Source organism: Octodon degus, unplaced genomic scaffold (assembly GCF_000260255.1).
Source record: "Octodon degus isolate 3935 unplaced genomic scaffold, OctDeg1.0 scaffold00027, whole genome shotgun sequence".
Taxonomy (NCBI): Eukaryota; Metazoa; Chordata; class Mammalia; order Rodentia; family Octodontidae; genus Octodon; species Octodon degus.
Window position 1 is genome coordinate 15,000,655 of NW_004524603.1, and position 22,223 is coordinate 15,022,877.

The 22,223-nt window shown below is 45.3% G+C and overlaps 1 protein-coding gene across 1 annotated transcript in view; it reads right to left on the bottom strand.

The window, feature by feature from the left end:
* LOC111816133 (transmembrane protein 178B-like) overlaps positions 1-9,300 on the bottom strand; it is a 139,513-nt gene extending 130,213 nt beyond the window's left edge. Inside the window, exon 1 of the mRNA XM_023712758.1 lies at positions 8,780-9,300. Coding sequence (XP_023568526.1) covers positions 8,780-9,161 — 382 coding nt within the window. The 5' untranslated portion in view covers positions 9,162-9,300. The remainder of the gene's footprint in view (positions 1-8,779) is intronic.
* Positions 9,301-22,223: the final 12,923 nt, after the last annotated feature.

Below are 22,223 nucleotides of genomic sequence, written 5' to 3' on the forward strand. Positions count from 1 at the left end.
CTCTCCCTCTCCCTCTCCCTCCCTCTCTCTCCCTCCCTCCCTCCCTCCCTCCATCTTGTTTTCTTGCTATCTCCCTTCCTTTCCCTATTCTTCTATTCCTCTCTTTTCACCCTCTCTCAGTCATGTGCCTCTAGCACCTACACTTAACTTTCTCATCACATATTAGAATGGCTTGGGGTTTCTAGAATCAAACTTACCATTTTAACTGTGGGAAAATAAAACCCTTACAAAAATAGATGCACACTATCAGCCGGGCCCTGAAGTGCTTTCCTGTAGTCCTAGCTACTCAGGAGGCTGAGGCAGGAGGATTGTGAATTCAAGGTCAGCCTGACAAACATAGTGAAATGAAAGAGGAATAAAAAAAGACCAGTGATCTAGCTAAGTGGTAGAATATCCCTGAGTTTGATCCCCAGGACCAAATTATATAAGTATTTTCTCTCAAAAACAGGAGCCATCCACTGAAGACACAGAATAACTTTCCCTCTGTTCAACCACTGAATCATGTGCTTCATCCTCTCTCTGTGTAGCGTGGGACAGCAAATGACAAAGTGTCTGTATCTAAATAAACATTTATGACCGTAATGTCTGACACCTGACATGGATGTGGTCTGTCTGTCTGTCTGTCGGTCTGTCTGTCTGTCTGTCTGTCTGTCTGTGAGGGAAACATCAAGCTGACCATACTATGTTAAGCATTCTGCCTAAAGGCCTAGAATTATCTACTAATAGCAGAAAAGAGGAAAATATTTTTAACTCACAATCCAAAGTGGAATGTACAGAATCATTCCTCTAATTCATCCAACCCTACTGTAAAAGAATAAATAAAACAACCTTTTGGAACAGAAGTGAGGCTGTTGGCTTTGTTGATTCAATAAAAACAGCTCTGCCTGGCATTGCCTGACTGGTGGTTTGCTGGTCCAGTTGATGCAGATGCGATACTTGGGGAAGAGCCTCATCTACTCATACATGACAACAAACTCAGGAGCTGAGCAAAGGTGCAAGCTCCTCAGGACAAGAACTAAGTGTGTCTCCTTCTTCTCTCTGTCCCCAGCACCTACAAAGAACTCCACATATCACAGTATCCAAGTGCCTCTCCTGGCCCCAACCATGCACCTGACCCCTTTCCTGATTTTCAGTTCTCCCCAAGTAGTTGGCCTTGGGATGTTGATAAGGAGTATGGTCGAGTATGTTTACTCTTTACATAGTGGAACAACTTGAACCTTTATGTACAAAAATGCATGCCACATACAGACAACCATCGCTGTTTGCCTGAGTTTTTTTGTAAGTCTCTGTAGGCTTAAGAGTTTAATCCAGAACCAGCAAGATAGCTCAGAGGACTAAGCGCCTGCTTAGACAAGCACAGGGACCACGGTTCGATCCCTGGCATGACCATAGGCCATGTCAACCCTACCCCCAGGGCATGCTGAGCCAGCCACCAAGACCAGGTATGGTACTGCATCCCTGTAATCCCAGTGCTGGGGAGGCTGACACAGGAGGATCACTACAAGTCCAAGCTGTGTAGTGAGACCCTGTACCAAATACATTAACTTCAAAAAAAAAGTTTTATCCAATCAGCAAATAGTTTTTCTTGACCTACCATGTACAGCCACCCATACATGTTGTAATTAAACAGCTCCCATCTTCTAGGAATGTGAAAAACTTTTCCAGTCTCAGTAAGGTTTACCCCTCTGTTCCCACAGCACCCAAAGCCTCCTTATAAAATGAAAACTAAAAGAACTACTTTATTTTGGCCTTATTTGTTCTCCCTTTTTTGTTGTTGTTTTGGTTTTTTTTTGTTTGTTTGTTTTTCATTTTCTTTTGTTTGTATTTTTAGGGAAGGGTCTACAGGGTGTTCAGGGTCTCAATACTAGATAGGACTTGTAGTGATCCACATGTTTACAGCCTCCCAATAGCTGCGATTACAGACGCACACCACCATGCCCAGTCTTCCCTTCTTGTGTTTCTAAATGCAAATACACCTCATGATACCCACTGCCTCATGCTGTATCATACATAGATTAGACTACTCACTAATATTTTTATTTCATAGATTTTTTTTATATGTCTCTTACCCCTTGCCCAGAATGTCAGCTTCTCTTGACATGCAGCCCACAGGCCTTCAATAAATATGTACTGAATGAATGTTTATTAAATGGTATGACTGGGGCCGGCCAAATGGCTCAGTGGATTAAAGCACCTACAAGCAGGCGCAGGGACCAGAGTTTGATCCCTGCACCTGCCATGCCAGCCCCACCAACGGGGAGCGCTGAGACGGCAATTGAGACTGGGCATGGTGGCACGCACCTGTAATTCCAGCTCTTGGGAGGCTGTAAACAGGCGGATCACTACGAGTCCAATCTAGTAGTGAGACTCTGAACACCTCTAGGCCCCTCCCTAAAGTACAAAAACTAGAAATAAAAAAATAAAGGATATGACTATGTCATTTGTATCTTAAAAACTTTATCTGTTACACTGAGCACGGTAAATGTCCAAAACTTTCATGGCTAATCAGATCATAGCTTTTCTGAGTAGTCTCAAAATGAGCTCTATGAGCTAACTAAATTACCTTCATTTAGAATTCAGATTCTAATAGTACTTCCTTTGTTTTCCAATTTGGGACTCAACATATCAATCTCTTCTTTACTCCAGGCCTGCCCTGATAGATTCCCTCAGACAGCTGAGGTGGGATGATTCCCAGACCTGGAGCCAAAATTCAATCCCTAATGACCTTCACTTACCCATGTCAAGATCTGACAAGTTGTTTGACATTTGTGTGCCTCCTTCCTATAGTGGAGGAATTATTATTTCCTTCGTTCCTATAGTGGAGGAATTATTATTTCCTCCACTATAGGTTGGGTAATAATAATATGAAGAATGTCCCCCTTGGGGGTTTACAATGAACAAGTTGATGAATGTGTGTAAAACTTTCAGAAGAATATCTGGCATCATGCTTGGCTAATACTATTAATCTCTTGCTCATCCAGTCAACTTTGCAAGTTGTTTTTTAATGGAGAGCGAAAGAAGGGAACAGAGGAGCTCATGGGAGAGTTCTGTGAGTCGATGATGAAAAATAAATCAAATACAGATTTAGCATGAACTAAAACCTTACACCCAAAACAGTCAAGAAGAAAAGTTTCTCAAAGAATAATTGGCTGTAACAATATCCTTAAACTTAAACCCAAATTCCCATGCAATTATCCCCACCTGAAACAAAGTATGTGCATGTTCTCTTTAGAGGCCATAGACTTCCCCATGTGCTATCCAAGGACCTGTCTCGGACCATGGGAGCAATCGCTGTAATCTGCACTGTCCAATCCAACAACCGATAAATAGCCACATGTACCTGTTAAGTATCTGTAATGTGGCCAACGCAGCTAACAAAAAATAATTTCTGGATTTTACTTAATTTTGGATATTTTAAGCTTAAGCAGCCTATTGGGCAGCACAACTGTGGGCGATTAGGTGTACAGGTTCCTTGGGTAGGTCCTTATCTGCTCTTCTCTCTCATCCCAGAAATCCTTTCTGGTCCTTTGTACTGAAATAACCTCTCTCCCTATCCACCTCCAAACTCATCAAAAGCTTGCTCAGATTTCTCTTTCACCAGACAACCTTCCCTAACTCCCTGATCTCACCCCAATACTGACATAGTCTACCTCCTGACTGTTTCTGATGCCACCCTCAGCATCTTGCAGTTGTAATTCATTCTCTTGACACTAATTCTACAAAAATTTAGACAGCTAGGCCTTTCTCATTCCTTCATCCTATGGCTGTACACCCCTCCATCACATAATATATGTGCAGTTTACATTATTGATTTTTAAACATGCAGAATGTTGAAATAGTTTGCAGAGTGTTGACAACCATGCTACAATTATGGAAATTCTTTGGGCCAACGTCAATTATAAAGCAAATTTTCAAGTATAAAAAAATTATTAGACTATTAGTTGAGTGTCTCTCCATCTCAAAGCTTATTAATATAATAGTTCAGTGCAAATAAAAGAATATAAATGTTCCCTGAAGCAAAATCTTTTTCTAATTAATTACTTAATTGGTACAGGGTCTTGCTACACAGCTCAGACTTATAGTGATCTTCCTGTCTCAGCCTACCCAGCACTAGGATTATAGGCATATGCCACCACGCCTGATTTCGGAGGCTGGCACAGCATGCCCAGACTTCTGGGGCCAGCATGGCATGTGGTACCAGGGATCAAACCTGGGTCCTTGTGCTTCCCAGGCAGAAGCTTAGATCACCAAGCTATCTCTCCAGCTTCCTGAAGCAAAATCTTACCTAGAGATACCCTTCTTAAGAACCTGGAAGTCTTGGATTTTAGAAACTGATCCTGCCAGTAATCTGTCCCCATGCCCACAGTGGCTTTTCAAGGAGACAGGGATGAGGCTGAGATGCAAGAAGAGAAGAGGACCTCATTGAAGACTCTTCATGGACACAGTAGTCACCTGGGAATTTGGAGCAATCTCTCTTTGCTGTACCCCCTACCCAACATTATCTCCAAGAAGAAAATAAAATCCTATTTAATGTGAAAAATAATGGCTCTAGGTGATGTGGGTCTGTTCAGTCACATACATTACCCAAAAAAGAAGTGTATGGGGCCAGGGAGATGGCTCCGTAGAATAAGCACTTCCCTGGCAAACACAAGGGTCTGAGTTCAATCCCTGATTCTACCAAAACAAAAAGAAGTCTACGTTCCCCTCATTCGTTGAAAAAGCCTTAGCTTCAGAAACCTACCTTCCTTCCTTCCTTCCTTCCTTTCTTCCTTCTTTCCTTCCTTCCTAGTATTTAGCATCTGTTGCAATACTAACCTGACCTGATCACCATGCTTATTTGTTTTCTTTAAATCATGATTTTCCAACTAATCTTTTTATGTGAATTCCACACATGTATTCCTGTAATCAGAATTAGTTCTTGGGCCAGGGAGATGGTTCAGTGGAATAAGTGCTTCCCTGGCAAGCGCAAGGGCCTGAATCCAATCCCTGGTTCCCACCACCACAAAAAAAAAAAAAAAAAAAAAAAAAAAGAATTAGTTCTTGAAAGATATATTTCCTTAAACTTAATTTTTATATTTGTAAAGTATCAAATATCTGGTGAGTGAATTTTATAAGTGTTGTCTTTCCTGTCTTCCAGAAACTTGCAGTTCAGTCATGCAAACAAACACACAGTGACCAGAAATCCTTGTAAGTGCAGCCACGGCAGTGGGGCATTGGATAACATGGATTCAAGAAAGAGCATGAATCTCTTTGGATTCATGGATTCCCCTTGGACTTAATCTTCAAATCAGATGTAGATTTGACTTTTAGTATTAACATGATGGTTTTATTTTTCAATGCACAGACAGCGCTTTCTAATGTAATAAACATTGATTTGACAAATGATTAAGTTTCTTAGAGCTGTATGATCATTTATATAAATCATTTTTCCATAACATCGATAGGTTATTTTTTTAATGTGTTTGGTAGGGGGTCTCACTGTGCAGCTCCAACTCATAGTGACCCTCCTGTTTTCAACCTCTCAGCACTGAGAATACAGGCCTGTGCCACCACGCCAGGTCTTGGTGGCCAGCACAGCATGCCCGGGGGCGGGGCTGGTGTGGCATGTGGTGCTGTGGATGGATCTCTGGTCCCTGCACTTGCCTAAGCAGGAGCTTAGTCCTCTGAGCTATCTCGCTGGCCCTGATAGATTTTATTTTTTTTTAATTTTTATTTATTTATTTGAGAGAGAGAGAGAGAGAGAGAGAGAGAGTGGTGTGTGTGTGTGGCCAGCTCAGCCCACCAGGGGGCGAGGCTGGCTGGCATGTGGTGCTGGGGGATTGAACCGCGGTCCCCGATGCTTTGCTAAGCTTGTTCTAAGTAGGTGCTTTAGACCACTGAGCCATCTCTCCAGCCCCCTGATAGACTTTAAATAATCTTTTTTCTGGTTTTCTTTACTCATTGTGCAAAATATATCTCTTTCTTTCTGCCTTTATTTCATCCTTTCTTTCTTTCTTTCTTCCTTTCTTGCTTCTTTCCTTCCTTTCTTCCTTCTTTTCATTTGTTCTTTAGTGCTGCAGTTTGAACCCAGGATCTTTGTGCTGAGATATATCCTCAGCCCCAATTTTTTTTTTTTTTTTAATTTTTGCTTTAAGCTAGGGTCTTGCAAAGTCATTAAATACGCCCAACTGGGCTCAAATGTGCTATCCTCCTGCCTCAGCCTCTCAGAGTGCAGAGTTTACAGGTATGCACCACCAATCCTGGCTTCCCAGATTTTTAATAGAAGGTAGTGTTTCAAAGACAAAGGTCTAAAATATTTTTGAGGCCTATGAATAATGTATGATAAATATCTTCGCATATGATATCCTAAATTTAAGTACAGAAATATCAATTTCTTTTTTTAACTTCCACATAAAATCTGCTTGGAAGAACAGTAATTAAATCCAGAAATTATGTTCTATATATTATTGGAATTGCCTGAGAAGTCTATTAATATAAGATACACTTATTTCTAAAATGTGTATATTGCAGCTTGGGAAAGGGAGATCCAGTTTTTGAAGATTATGTTTTGAGGTTAAAAATGGAGATAGTGACCTTAAGTCTCAAGATTTGTTCAGCTGGCATGCCATCTATCTCAATAATACCTAACAAGAATGTCAAATGGACAGAACCAGCCATGGTTAAGTGGGTGCTTGCAGCTGACAGTGATTGCTGTATTTGGGGTGATGGGGAACAGGCTTTCCATTAGTTCAAGTGAAATACAATGCCCTGCCAACTTGAGGTATCAGTGTATTCAATCCCCCTGCTGTGTGTGTCCATTTTCTGTTGCTGCAATTAAAAATCAGTCGATACAAAGTCAAAATGTTGTACATTCTTCCCCTATCCCTTTCCCTGTCACTGTTTCCAGCCTTGCCAGAAGAACATGTCACTATGGAAACTAATCCCTATGGTGCACACACCAAGTCAACCTTTCCAGCAGACTGCCAAGCAGAGTAGCAGAATCAGAGCCCTGGATGGAGCCACCAGCAGCCATCAGTTCCCTACCACTTTCTCTCTGTGGGGTCAACCAGTTTGAGATGGGGTGCCTGTCTTGTTCTAGAAGGTGGTCTAGGAGGAAAATTCAAGAATGCCCTTCAGAAAACCCTGCCAGGGCTTGCCAGTCATTACTGACATGAATTCTCCCCCACTTTTCAGTTAACTTCCTGCCATTTCCATTTTAAGGAAAGCAGAAAATGATGGCTAAAACAATAACACTTTATGGAGCTTCAAACTGTTACAGTCTCCCCTTGTCAAAAAAAAAAAAAACTATTTCCTCTTGTTTTCCTACTTCTCAGTTGAACCCTAAGTTGCTCTATTCTGGCGTCCCCCCAACATCCTGCACATCTTTATAAAGTTATAGAGCTCCAAATGAATCACCCCACCCTAATAAAAGCCTTGTCATAAAGCAGTTGGGACGTTTGCGGCATACACATACCCATAACTAATTCAGCTGAAATCCCTAGTCATCCTAAAGAAGCTACAAGACAAACCTCAAGATGGATTCTCTCCCTGGACCTACCTACCATCTCCATGAGAAGTAGCCTTCTCGACCATACACACTGCTTGTCATTCTTAAACAAGTGACTTTTTTTTTTTCAAATTAACTTTCTTTCTGATCAATCCTACACTTTCTAAATCAAAGAGCATCAGTTCTCACAAGTATTATTTTAAAACATCAGCAAACCTCACAGCATAATAAGAGACAATAAGAACTGCTTTATGTCTCGGCCCCAAAGCATTTTGCAAATAATAACATCATTGTCACTTGGCTTCACCCCCTAATAGTCGAAGCGAATGACAGAAAGTAAGACTCCTAACATCTGCACATCTCCCCAGGGTGCAGCCACCATGGAGGAGAACATATTCTTTTTCTCCAAGTAATGTTAACACACATCACAGTCAGTGTTTCGGCGGGTTGATGGAACGGGATAGTTGCTGACAGACAAATCATGCAAGATTTACCAATTCATCAAAAAGGCAGAATTTAACATTCAGCTTTGTACACAATCATCCTAAAGTATCAAGAACAATTTTATACTTAGTAAATGTAGCTTTTTCTGTTTTGGTAGACTCCCAGCGTTTTTTGTAAAGAGCTTCTAATAATTGGCATTTTGTCTCTGAAATGCCCACTTTGGTGTGACTTTCATTGTGCTTATTAGAACCTGCAGATACTCCCTGCACACCAGTCCCTTTTGTGACCACTTTTTTGGAGGGCAAATAAAGAACTGTGATGTTAGCTACTGCCCAACAGGCTTGGAGCTGCTCAGGGCAGGGTTGATGTGTTGGTGTTTATATGACCGATGCCTTCAGCACACCTGGGATAGAGCAGCCCTCCACAGATGTTTTGCTTTGAGCAAGGCCTCTGTGAGATGTGCCCCTATTTCCCTTGGTCGGATCAGTTCAGTATCTAAAACAAAATTAAAAATCGGAAGCTGTTATCCCAGACACATCACTCTTAAAGGGCTTCCTCTTAATCACCCAACCTTACACTGTAGATTCCCTTCTCTGAAACTGCTGAGAAATTACCCTGGATGAGAACCCTGGACCAGGAGATTTCAGGCGAATCTGGACAGACAGGAGCAAGACTAGAGGCCGGCAGAGGGTACAGTCTCCAGCACACTGTTAGCAGGGTCAGGAGGCCCAGCCAAGAAAACTGCACCACCTGAAGCCGGGATTTGGGACAGCCAGTGGGAGGAGGCCGAGGGGCTGCGGGGCCTACCAGAGGCACCCGGCCCTCTGCAGCGCCACGCCTCGCGCTTACCTTTCCGAATGAGGGCGGCGATCTCGGGATCGAAGCCCTGCCGATGGCATTTCCTCCAGAGGCCCATGTTGGTGGAGTTGTACTGCCGGCTGCACTCGTCCGCCGGGCTCAAGGCGAAGAGCTGCCGGCGATTCCGGGCTCGGAGGAGTTTGCCCTCCCAGCGGTCCAGTCGCGAGCGGCTGGCCCGGAGCGGCAAGTTGTTGTTGTTGTTGTAAATGAAGCCGGGGTCCACCCGGCGGGTGTTGAAGGCCTTGCACCTGTCCCTGTGCTTCCTGGCGTCCGTCTCGTACCAGTGGTCCGAGCAGATGGCTACGGCCAGCATGCCGAGGGCGCAGAGCGCTAGCGAAAGGCCCGTGTAGAGCAGCAACCTTCCGGCAGCCATGCCTCCGCCTCGCCTACACCTTGGGCATGACCCGCCGCGGCCTCGCCTTCCTCCGCGCGCCCGCCCGGGACCAAGCGGCGGCGCCGAGCTGGGGGTGGGGACAGCGACAGCAGGGAACTCGGCCTGGGGACTGCGGGGATGGCGGCGGGTGGCCTAAAAAGTTCTGATCGGACTCCCGGGCATCCTCCGAGGCGGGCGTAGCCGCGGGCGGCGGCGGACTCCACGCGGCGGCTTCCCGCCCCCTCCCCGTCCCGCAGGGGGCGACTGCTCGGGATCCGCGGCCTCCGCTCACAGCCGGGCTCCGGAAACCCAAGCCCGAGCGCCTTCGGCTGCGGTGGAGCTCTCTGCGGATTCTTTGTGCAGCCAAGAGGCCGAGGATTTAGGGGACGAGGCGGTGCGATCAGGGGCAGCCGCTCGAGTGCACCCGCGCCGCGGCCCGCAGGCGAAGAAGACCGCCGGTGCCAGGGCCGGCCGCTCCGAGTCGCGCCTTGGATCTACCTTCAGGGTCTCTCGCCCTTCCGGTCTGCGAGCAGAGAACCGAGATGTGCGCCCAGCAGCGATCTTCCGTCCTGGGTCGGGTCTTTTCTAGATTTCCGTCCTCAGCTCCCCGGCAGGTCCCTCGCCGGCCCACGAGGTACCCTCAGCGGCGGGCTTCCCGCGGACGCGCGGTCGCTGCCCACCGTTCCCCGCGAGCTCGCAGGCTGCCGGCCTCCGACCTCGCCATTCAGGCGGACGGCGCGGACACCCGGGCCGCGCTGGGGGACGAGTCCTGGCCCCGGGTTAGCGAAGATCGGGCGACCGCAGACGGGCGCGAGGGGCGGGCTGCGCAGAGGAGGGCGCACCAGGCAGGGCGCACGGCGCCGGGCGCCTTCAACACCATGGACAGGGCGCGCGGTCGCCTCGCGCTGCTGGCCCCGCGGCTGGTCCCCCCCGGGTGTCACGCCGCGCTCCCGGGCGCCTTCTTCCTAGAGTGTCCCCCGGCCACCTCCAGATCCGTCTCTGCCTCACTTCATGTGGCTCCCTGCAGCCTGGAAGCGTGTAGTCCAGGTGCCCAGAAAATGCTGCGGGAAGGGAGGAAACCCGGGTCCCCGCTACTCCACGACCCGCCCCCTTCTTCGGCCACCTGAGCCAGGCACGCTATCGCCGGGTCTGCTTTGCCCAGCCTGGGTCAGCCGCTCTGCGATTGCACCATTTTCTTCGCGGCCCGCCCGAGTGCCGAGACGCTGGCGCCCTGAGCAGCAGCGCGCAGCGAATTCGGTCCCAGCCTCAGAGTCTGGCGACCAAGCTCCCGGCACGCGACGGTCGCCGAGGTGAAAGGGACGAGGGTGGGGGAGGGACCAGGGTGGTTCGGCTTCCCCTCCCTGCCTCTAGGCGCGGCGGCTCCGAGGCCTCGCTGGCCGGCGGGTGCCTGGGAGGGGTGGGAGCCCAGGCTGTGCCCCAGGAGCTGGAGAAGTCGCCTCTCCAGGTGCAGGCGCCGGAGAAGCCACTGCCGCGCTCGCTCACTCGGGCGCCCGGCGCTGCAGCCTTGGCTAAAACCCACCGACGAGAACACGGAGCGCGCGGCCAAAAGCTAGTGATGTCATCCGTGCAACGTGAGCCTCATCTCTTATTTTTCTAGCCTTCTTAAAGATAAACCGCACCATTTCCCAGGCACGAAATGTCTCAGCCTTATTCTCTGACCAGGCAAGTCAATGGTGTCTAGGTAAGGTATGTGCCCAACCACATCCATATTTATGCACATATACATATATGTGGCATGTAGCATGTTTACATGTATTCTTATACATTAAGGGATGAAACCTACATCCGTTTATTTGGACCAGGAAAAACTTCCTCCAATCCACCACACAGCTTTAAAGAAAAGACTGCTGATTGCAGAGTGGGCTGTTACCGGAGCTGAGCGACCCCCGTTTTCGGTTGCTAGTGTCTTGGGGTGCATTTCATCTACACACACACACACACACACACACACGCACGCACCACGCAAAGCCACAGGCACTGCCTTGCTTGTTGTAAGGTTTTCCACCCGGGGCTGATAGGGAAGCGACTGCAGGGTTCACGGTCAGCCTCGACCCCCGCCCACATCCACCTTCCTTCCCTCCACAAAAGGAAAAGAAAAAAGAAACAGGGCCGATTCTTTCAAGACCGCAAGTAGGGAATCTGAATGGGGGAGTAAGGACGGTTAGACGTTTTGAAACGTAAGGGCTTTGCACTTTGGGGAGGAGCGATCGGGTCAAAGGCATCCTCCAAACAGACCTGTCCTTCTACACAGGTGGCGGCTTGATTTGGGCTCTGCAGGACCCCAGACCTGGCGCGAATGGGCCTCGGGCGAGCCCACTGTGTGCCCACCCCCATCCCGCCTCTTGTCTTCCTTACAAGAAGCCGCCCCGAAAAGGAGGGAGCCTCCCTCCCGGCTGCAATACTGGGTGCTTACTCAAATGGTCACCCTGCTTTGTTCCCCTCTCTGCAGAGTCGGGGTTGCTGAGTGCCCGATAAAGAGCTGCCCTGGAGGCAGAGTGCCAGGCACCGGGCGTTACAGCACGGGGCTTCCAGAGCGCACCTCCACCATGTTCTTTTTGTCTTTTTTTATTTTCTTTTCTCCCCCCCCCCCCACATTTCCAGCATTTTGAAAATTCAAACAAGGCGTTTCAGTGCCATCTAGTGGGGGAGGGGCGCGCCTCGCTTTCCGCCCCCTGGATTCAGCCAAAGGAGTGACTGAGGAAGGGACAGCAAGCAGTGCCCACTGGGGGATCAGGTGCCCGGCCATTCAAGGGCTGCAGACACCTGTCCTGGGCCAAAATCTCTGCTCTGGGCTTTCCCAGGATGTTTCAGCCCAGCGGAGCTTGGGCCACAGTCGCACTTCTGGCTTTCTTGTCTACCACCGATTCTCCCTCTTCAACCCTTGAAGAACAGGGAAAAAAACACACTCTTCGAACCCATGCACGCATCTTCAAATTTTGGGAAGTGTGTTTTTTGTTTTTTGGTTTTTTGTGTTTTTGTTTTTTTGTTTTGTTTTGTTTTGTTTTGTTTTGTTTTGTTTTGTTTTTTTTCCTTAAGGCCCAGAGCACTTTTAGGTTCCTAGGGCACCTACATGTGGTAGAGAAGCAGAGAGGTGAGACGCCACCCACAAGGGCACTGCTAGCATTAGTGTCTCCTAGTCCCTAGCCGTCTCCTCTCCTTAGAATCAGCTCCTGCACCTTTGGCAGCACAAGCAGGGCCCATTCCCAATGATGCACCTGCTCCTCTGTCCTCACCTTTCCCCCCTCCTTACTTCACTCCGCTCTTGCTCCTACTGCTTAACTCTTCCCCTGGGCCTTGTCCTAGACCTGCTTCCAGCAATGTGCCTTCCCCCACGCCCCAGTGTCTCAGGTCCCACATGGAAAAGCGACCTCAATGAGATACAGCCCTCCTGTTCTCAGAACACCATTAACATTCCATTTTGACATTTTTATCCCAGAAATACCAAACATCCTGTGAAACATAGTGATGTGAGGTTTCCTTTGAAGTGCAGCTTTCTACTATTTGGCGATAGTCCTGGTCCTCTGAGCTCAGGAGGTAGTGGAGTCTTCTTCTAGGCTTATAGGAGGCCATGACTATCTTCTATTGAGTGGGCTAGGTCTCTTCTTCTTCTTCTTCCAGTTCTTTCCACCCTGTTAGGTACAGCAGCACCATCTTGTATCGCCAAGCTATTCTTCTCCACTCCCACCAACGTTGTCCTAAGGTTGTAAAATCTCAAAATCAGGAGGGACTTCAGAGCCAGCCACCCAGCAATGCACTTGAACATTTGCACAGGGAATCTGCACAATGCACAGACCATTTCTCCAGAAGAGAATGATGCATCAGCTTGCACGCTTGAAGGGATGCAGAAGTCACTCTAACAGCAGCCCACTCTACTACTGGACAGAGTAGGTGATGACACAGTTCTGCCTTCTACTGAGTCTTCCTCTAGGTCTTTTAACTTCTATCCATTAGCCTTTACCTTTCTAGTCTAGAGACCCACGGGTGGTATCTGACTCATCTTCCATACGATTGTCCTTCTCATACTTTTTTTTTTTTTCAGAACCAGGAATTGAACTCAGGCCCTTGCACTTGCCAGGGAAGCGCTTGTTCCACTGAGCCATCTCCCTGGCCCCCTTAATGATTCTTTTTACTATTTTTATTCTTTTTAAAAATAAAAAAAGAAATCTACATGTTTTTGAGCTTAGGAATTCCATTTTCTCACATGTACTAACTCCATGTTTTAAAGAAATGTCCTGGACCAGCCAAATAGCTCAGATTAAATCATTTGCAAGCAAGTACAGGGGCCAGGGGTTCAATCCTCCCATCCTGGGGTGCACTGAGATGGCAACTGAGACTGGGCATGGTGTCATGCATCTGTAATCCCAGAGCTTGGGAGGCTGTAAACAGGTGTATCACTACAAGTGCAATCTAGTTGTGAGACCCTGAACACCCTGTAGACCCATCCTAAAATACAAAATAACAATAATAATAAAGAAATGTCCTACAAGCTCTCTCTGTGGTCCTCAACAGAAGCTGAGACATCCCTGAAAGCTCCCTCCATTCCCTGAAACACAGACTGGCACCAGCTCACCTAGAGTAAAGAGATGCTTTTGACAGTTTCTTCTCTCATTCTACACTGTCTTAAGCTATCTTATTGTTCTATCCCACACTTCATCTCAGTCTAAAAATCTTTTCCTTTGCATTGTCATTGGGAAGCAAAATACAAGTTGATGGAGTATGTTTCCTCCTTGTCATCTAGTTACATTATATCATTTCCCTATAGAAAAGAGGCCTTGCATATTCTTATTCCTGTCTTTATAATTCACTATGTATAGTTCAGATATTTCATGTTTGGTGATTTTGAGCTTTAACTCTGCCAACACAGCTCCTCAGCCCTATAACATGCAGGTATTTATGCCTACACAGGTGCCCTTCCTCCCTCACAAGACCTTCTTTCTAAGCCTCAGCTCACTGGAGTATGATACTGGTCTGTCCATCTTCCCTTCTTCTTTCCTACTTCTTTAGGGTCAGTATAGGGAAAGGCTGTCTTTATTCTATTCCTAGACATCTAGATCATCTCCTTGATGTTATTTTCTCCTTCTTTCACCACCATCACTTTATTAATTTTCTTAAATTCTACAGCTAGCTTTTGTTCAAGATGCTGCAGTAGATCCACCCTACCCAAACTACAAGGTGCCAGCCCATGGTGCCCCGATAAGACCCTCTCCTTACCCCAGGCTGTTTTCTAAAGCAACCCTCAAACATGTTCTGAAAAGTCTCATATTGGCATCAGTCCCTTTGCTCATCAGTATTTAACTGCTCTGCTTTTTAAAATTCTTTCAACTACAGGTGTCTCATATCAATAGGTCAAATAAATATCATTTGATCATCTCACTAGATGCTGAAAACAACCAATTAAATCCAACAAATATGCTTGATATTTAAAAGTTCTTCCTAAACAAGGAATACTTTAAAGTGAATAAGATCATCTCCTGCAAAAGAAATATTTCAACTAGTAAGAATAAAATAGCACAACAGAAGAATGGGCAGTTTACAAAGACACAACTTACAGGAGCAATTTGAATGGAAAATCAACGTATTTTTAAAAACTCAACCTTGCTAGTCATCTGGAGAATTCAATTTTTAAAACTACTGACCTGGTGCCAGCCAAATAGCTCAGGGGATTAAAACACCTGCAAACAGGTGCAGGACCTGGGGCTTCGATCCCCAGGCCTGCCATGCTAGCCCTGCCCCCAGGATGCACTGAGACAGTAATGGAGACTGGGCGTGGTGGTGCATGCCTGTAATCTCAGCTCTTGGGAGGCTGTAAACAGGCAGATCACTATGGAGTCTGATCTAGTAGTGAGACCCTGAACACCCTGTAGACCCTTCTCTGAAAAAAAAAAAAAAATACTGACCTGATTTTACCCATCAGATGGTGGGAAACGTATGTGTCTGTTAACATGTCAAGTGTTGACTGGGACACAGGGAAACATGCTGTAGTGCCCTTCTGGGAGGGCTAAGCTACTTTGGAGTAGCTGCTAAGATGAAAAAGACACATTTATTAAGACCCAGCACAGGGCCCGGGGAGATAATTCAGCAGAATAAATGCTTCCCTGGCAAGTGCAAGGGCCTGAGTTCAATCCCCAGTTCCACCAAAAAAAAAAACAGCATATGCATATGTGCTTCTAGGTATTTAGCCTGTAAAAATATTTGCACAAAGGCCAAGGGCATTATTTTCCAGGACTGGGGAGTGAACCCAAGGCTTTTGTTCTGAGCCATATTCCTTACCCTTTATATTTGTTTTAATTTTTAATCATACTAAGTCACTAAGTTGCTCAGGTCAGGCCCAAACTTGCCATCTTTCTGCCTCAGCCTCCCAGAGTGCTAGGTTAACAGGTGTGTGCCACCAGACACAGCTGCAAAGAATTTGTTTTGCTTTTTGTTTCAAACAAATGCACACTGTGTAGTTCAGGCTGAGCTTGAACTCACTATACATGCAGGCTGGCCTCAAACTTACATTTACCCTCCTGCCTCATCTTCCTGAGTGCTGAGATTATAGCCGTGCACCACTATTCTGAGCCTGCAAAGACTATTTTTAACATGCTACCGACACTCATGTCCTCAGACTTTGGTGACAAAGTACCACAAACTACACGTCCTAAAAATATCAGATATTTATTGTTTCACAGTTCTAAAAGGTAGGAGTCTAGGAGCCAGTAGTCTAAAGCACCTGCTTAGGCAAGCTCAGGCAAGCTCAGAGATCATCATTCAATCCCCCGGCACCACATGCAGTGGCATCCCTGTCCCGAGTTTGATCCCTGGATCACATGCCGTGCAGGCCACTGAAGCCAGGTATGGTGGTGCATACCTATAATCCCAGTGCTGGGAAGGCTGAGATAGAAAGATTACTATCTCCAACCTGTGGAGTCCAACCTGTGTAGCGAGACCCAGAACCAAATAAATAAATAAATAATTTTAAAACACAAATTCTAAATCTTCAAAACCTGTAGGTCAAATGATAGATTGTTAAATAAAGTTGTGCTCCATCTTTCCACCTTCCAAATACCTTTATGATGACAAAAATGTGAACTATATATAGTTATGTATTTTGATGAATAAAAGTTGACAAAATAAAATACCAACCAAATTAATTATTCTTATTTATATGTTAATGGACCAGCAATGTTCAACCAGTAATAAAAGTGTTCATCATTCATAACTTATACATATTTCCTAAGACTTGTTTTTCCTTTTATTTCACATAAATCACTGATTCAATTGCTGTCATCAACATATTCTACATAACTTCCATTCCACTCATGGTAAAGTCAAATGTTTTGGACAACTGTTTTTGATTCATTAGAGTTTTTAATAGTTTTTTAAATGGATTCCCATTTGGAGAAATTTCACTCTACTGAAGCAGTAAGACTTACATTAAAAGTATCAGTAAAATTCTTAAATGATACTTATATTTGCAATTTTACATGAAATGTTCAAGCACTATAAGAAAAAATGAAAAGTTGCTTATGCAAAAAATACTGTGTTTCACCTTTATCAAACAATTCATTATCACACATGTTATTTCTACCCTCTCTTATAGTGCTGTCTCAGTTACTTTTCTCTTGTCACTGGAACAAAATACCCAACACCCAAAATTAAGGAAGGAAAGGTTTATGTAGCTCACAGTTTGTGGAGCTTTGAGTCCATACTCGGCTGGCTCCAGAGTAGAGTTCCTCATAGCAGAGGGCAGCAGTTCATGGTGGTGGAAAACAGCAAAGAGCAAGAGGAGGAGTAACAGCAGCAACAGCCACAAAGAGCTAGTCTGTCTCCCTCATGTTGCATTCAGGCTATATGCCCCAGGGTGGGTGTAACACTCACACCTGTAATCCCAGCAGCACTCACACCCATAATCCCAGCACTGGGTCATGAATTAATCGCAACCTCCAGAAGTCCATTCCATGATTATATGAGGCTTTGGAGGGAGGGGATAACTACATACAAGCCATAACAAATGCCATCTAGATCTATACAATAGTTCTGGAATTTTTCTTCTAAATATTTGAATGTTAGGACAAAGTAAATCAGAGCATAATGCTTAACTTGCTCAAATGTTTCTACGATCAAAACTGTATCTTGATTTTTGATTGGAAAATATTTTCCTTGACCCTATTTGAGATTATGAATCTTCTCATTTAAGGTCATGAAAACATTTTCAGTTCCTTCTGGTTTCTTTTTGAGATGAGTCTCATTACATTGCCCCATCTGCCCTGAACTCTGGGCTCACGTGATCCTGAGAAGCTGGGACGATGGGTATGCATCATGGCCCTTGGCTCTACTTCCTTGTTCGTTTTTCTGAGGGGAAACAGAGCATCATTTTGATTCCATATGCACTTTGATTTTATATTTAGAAAAACCACTTTCTTTAACACTTTAAATTCCATGAATTTAAATATTTCATCTGTCAAATTCAAAATAACATCCTAAAAAAAAAAAAAGCCTTCTATTTTCTCTAGAAAATTTCATAACTATTGGTTCAAGTGGAGGTTAACTCTCTAGTAATGCATTCCAACTCTGTACCATATGTGGTACTAGCGTGTTTCTGGACTTCAAGTCAAATTTCAGGTTAGGGATAAAAGTACACTCAGCAGCAAGCAATATAAATTAATTAATATTACAAAATATTCCTTAGCGATTGTGCGCAACTGTTACACAAGGTCACCCTCATGGCTGTGTAATTTCTTAACTGTGCATTGGAACACTAAAACAGAAAGGCCAATAAGTACTCATCGCTTCTGGGAAGTGATTCTGCCCTATTCAAAAATCTTCTGACTGCACAGTGATGCTTTGTCTTCTCTTGTATCTAACTGTGTCTATTCGCATATCCTCACTCCAGAGCAGTATCAAGTCCCTAAAGCATGGGCAACACAACTCATGAAACTTAGTGTCATTAAATGCAGCTGCCTTTTGTTTTGAGGACCCAGGGCAAGGGATGTTCCTGAGTGCGCCCTGCACTGTTGCTGTGGTTCAGGTCTATGACTCTCCAAAGGCCTCCTGTGTTCAGAGGCGGGTCTTTTGGAAGGTGACTGAATAATGGAGATGAAGCCACCATTGAGTTCAGAGCTGAACTGTCATCAGGAGATGGGGCTTGGATAGAAGAGTGAGTCACCCAGAGCCTGACCTCTCTCCCTCAGCTCCTCGCATCTCTCTCGGCTTCCTGACCACTGTGACATGAGCAGTTTTCCTCTGCCAGACCCTTACACTATGCCATCTCTGCCTCGTGGCCAGCAAGCCCTGCAGTGAAAACGGGCCAAAATAAATCTCTCCTCCTTTAAGTTGGGGGTGCTCAGTCCTTTATGCCAGCAATGAGGAAAGTGACTGTTTTAACCCAAAGAGCCAGTACTCAGAGCCACAGCCATGCTGTCTCAGCTCAGATGCAGGATCTGAAGCCATAGTGGCCCCCTTGGGTTCTTCAAGTATACTTTTTTTAGTGTGTCATTGTCTAATGTGGGAGGTCCTCTAAAATACAAAATAGAGGACAGAGGCCCTCTAACTGGGGAAGCTCAGCTGGAGAATTTAAAAAAAAAAGTAAAGGCCATTTCTTGAACCTAGGGTCCAGGTTTACCCTGCAGAGCTGGAACCATAGAGACACCTGTCTGGCCAGAGCCGGCACCATGCGATGCACACAGCTGCTGCTGGAACTGCTCCCCATGGCAGAGAATAGGGCAGGGATTTCCGGGCTTCCCCCTTCCTTCTGCTCACCAATCTCTTGCCAGGATCACTCATCTCCTTCCCTCTGTCAGAATCCAGCTAACATGGGAGCCCTGGGGTCTACCCCGCAGAGCACAACATGGCAGGGGAAGGTAAGGAACATAGTTGAGTGTGCACAGAGTGGGCTGGTGCCCTCTGAAGCCTTTGAGATATGCTCACAAAATTAAGATCAAGAAAAATCTGCGCCATCCACCAAAATGATCTAATAATTAGAGGTCAAGAACAGGGTAGGAAGTCAAAATAAGAGTTAAGGTCATTGAAAAGGAGGATGCAGAGTCAGGAATATAGCTCAGTGGCTTAAGTGCTTGTTTGGCAAATGCAGGGTCCCAAGTTTGATCCCTAGTACTGCAAAAAAGAAGAAAGAAACAAAGAAGGATGCAAAGCTATCATTCTGTATGAATAACATGACTAAAAACTAAAAAATGGAAAACCCAATAGTAGCACTAAAAACAAAGTTCACTAAGATGGCTCAATATGAGGAAAATAGGTGGTATCAATACTTTCCAAATTAATTGCTAGAAAAGTCATCAGCAATACCTCCCATTCACAATACCAACAAAAACTACAATATATCTAAAAATAAAAGTTGTAAAGAAAGGCATGTGAAGAAAACTGCAAAGCCTTTCTGAGAAACACAAACGACTTGAATATAGAAAGCTACCATGTTTCTGAATGAAACAACTCAATACTGTAGAAATGTCAATGCTTTTCCAAAAGTCTTTTATAGGCTTAACACAGTTCCAATTGAAACCTCAATATGTTTTATTTGGAACTTGAGAAAATAATTCTGAAATTTGCCTGAAAAAAAAAAAAACAGTCATGAAAATAACTTAAGATATTATGAAAGGATAATTTCTCTCTCAGAAATAGTAAAATGTTTTTAAAAGGCAAAGTGTTTTTAAATTGTGTAGCACTCACCTATCAGATTGTACTTCCTCTCAGAAGTCCAAGTATTATATGTAAATAAAAGAAAGAATTCCAACCTAATCACTCATCAAAAAACCTGGAGAACATGATTTGCATGAAATTAGACTTCTTAATGACTCCATTTCAACAAGATCTAGAAAATGAGTGGATGGGCAGCAACCTCAAGACAGGCTTGGCCAATATGACTGCTTGATGCCACCGTGCTGTGCAGGGCCCCTGTGTTTGCCAAGCATTGGCTGGACTAAGGAGTCAGGGTCTACATGAACAGTGCCTCATGAGTCTGGGTCTTCATAGAAAGCCCTTCTAGAGTTTGCTGTCGTCCAAAAAAACCCACATTTGTAATTCCATGGAAGTTACTGGAATCCTATTAAGTGAATTCCAGTCTATGACTTCCAGTGCAATGCACAGCAAGAATAAAGACACTGAGACATACTTGTAGTCATGAGGAGCCAAGGGGTCGTAAGCCAGCTAGTACGATGGCTAATTGGAACAAAGGCCTCGACTCTGGGTTTTAAAACCCAGGTTTTATTAATCCATGAAGAGGGGAGTAGCTCAGGAATGAGCAACTGTGAAAGTGGCAGGAAGGGTGAGGGTCCTAAGCTGGGCTGAGAGGACTGAAATCACCTCTGCAATAAGTAGGGAGAGAGAGATGCAGAAAGAGTAGTCTGCATAACACTATTTGAGGCAGTATCTAATGTTTGGGGGGTTGGTGCTTCAATTCTGAGGTGTGATTTTTCATGTCCTGAGATGTCACAGCCTCTTTTTTGGGATCAATCCCAGTCAAAAATATGCTCTCTCAGCCCAATTCACACAAACTTCTTGGGAGCTATGGGCAGGGCAACACTGACCTTGCCTCAGAGATTACACATGGGTATCTAGCTAGAACCACTTGCATTGTGTACAGCCAATTGAAGGGATAAGAAACCATCCTAGCCAGCTCTGTACATATCAGTAGAAGGGAAATAGGGCCAGGTTCAGCCAAAATGGAGATAATTGCTGTTCTTTCCAGGAAAGTCATCCAGATAATCCTGCATAGATCTTAAACTTCCTGGATTACCTGCTATCCACTCTGCTATGGACTAAGCCACACCCACTCCATTTTCATATGGTGAACCTGTAACATCCTATAGGCTGATATTTGGAGATGAGGGTTTTGGAGATAATTGCATTTCAATGAGATCATAATGGGGAATCCTTATGATGAAATCAGTGCGCTATAAAAAGAGAAAGAACACTGGAGGCCTGTCCTTGCCATGTGAAGACACATAAAGATAGGTGCAGTCTACATACCAGGAAGAAAGCCCTCACCAGAACAAATACATCAGCACCTTGATCTTGGCCTGTTAACCTCCAGGACTGTGAGAAGATGCACATCTGTTCTTTGAACCACCCATTCCATGGTATTTCATGATTGCAGCCTGACAGAAAGGGGACTCATCCAATCAAAGACAGAAAATTGCCTGGCAGAGCCCCAACCTGATAGCTCAGCAGGCTAAAATACCTGCTTAGGCAGAACACGAAGGCCAAGGTTCAGTCCCCAGCCTGCTGTGCCAGCCCCGTCCATGGGGCACACTGAGACAGCAATTGAGACTGGGCGAGGTGGCACACACCTATAATCCCAGCATTTGGGAGGCTAAAAACAGGAGAATCACTGAATTTGATCTATGTGGTGAGACCCTGTAGACCCTGTCCTAAATACAGAAAAGAAATTTCCTGGCAAATGGCAGAAGATTCCTTCCCCCCACACACACCCACAGGGACAAACAAACACACCTTGGCTCATCAAAACATAGCCAGCTCTCACCCAGCAAAAACCCAGGTTGGCAGTAGGGGCCATCCTTGCCACAGAGAACCCTGGGTATATTTCCCTCCTCCCTCAACCCCTCCTTGCAAATGCTGGGCTTAGCAGGAAGCACCCACTGGAGAGAAGGAATTGCTTGTCAACAAAGGTCTGTGCAAGTCTGGGAGATGCAGCCTAGAGCACTGCATTATGGGTACTCACATGGCTGCTGCCTGAAGAAATTGACACAGGCACAGAAAGCTGCTCACTCATAGGAAACCAGCAGGCTGTCTTTTGTCAAGTTTTCCATCTCTTATGTGCCACTGGGAAGGGCTTTCTCCCAGAAGATAATACAGACAGTCCTGCCACACTCCTCTGACTAGAACACTGTTGTCAGTTATCCCCACAGAACTTGATCTTGACAGGGTAGTATAAATAGCAGTCAGGGCTCCAGAAACAGCCAGGGATCTGGGAAGTGTGAAGTGCTGAAAAGAAACCTATTTAAGGGTATAATCGAATAAGTACTCAAAAATGGAGGATCAAATATTTATAGTGACATATTACTTATAATAAGATTCACACAT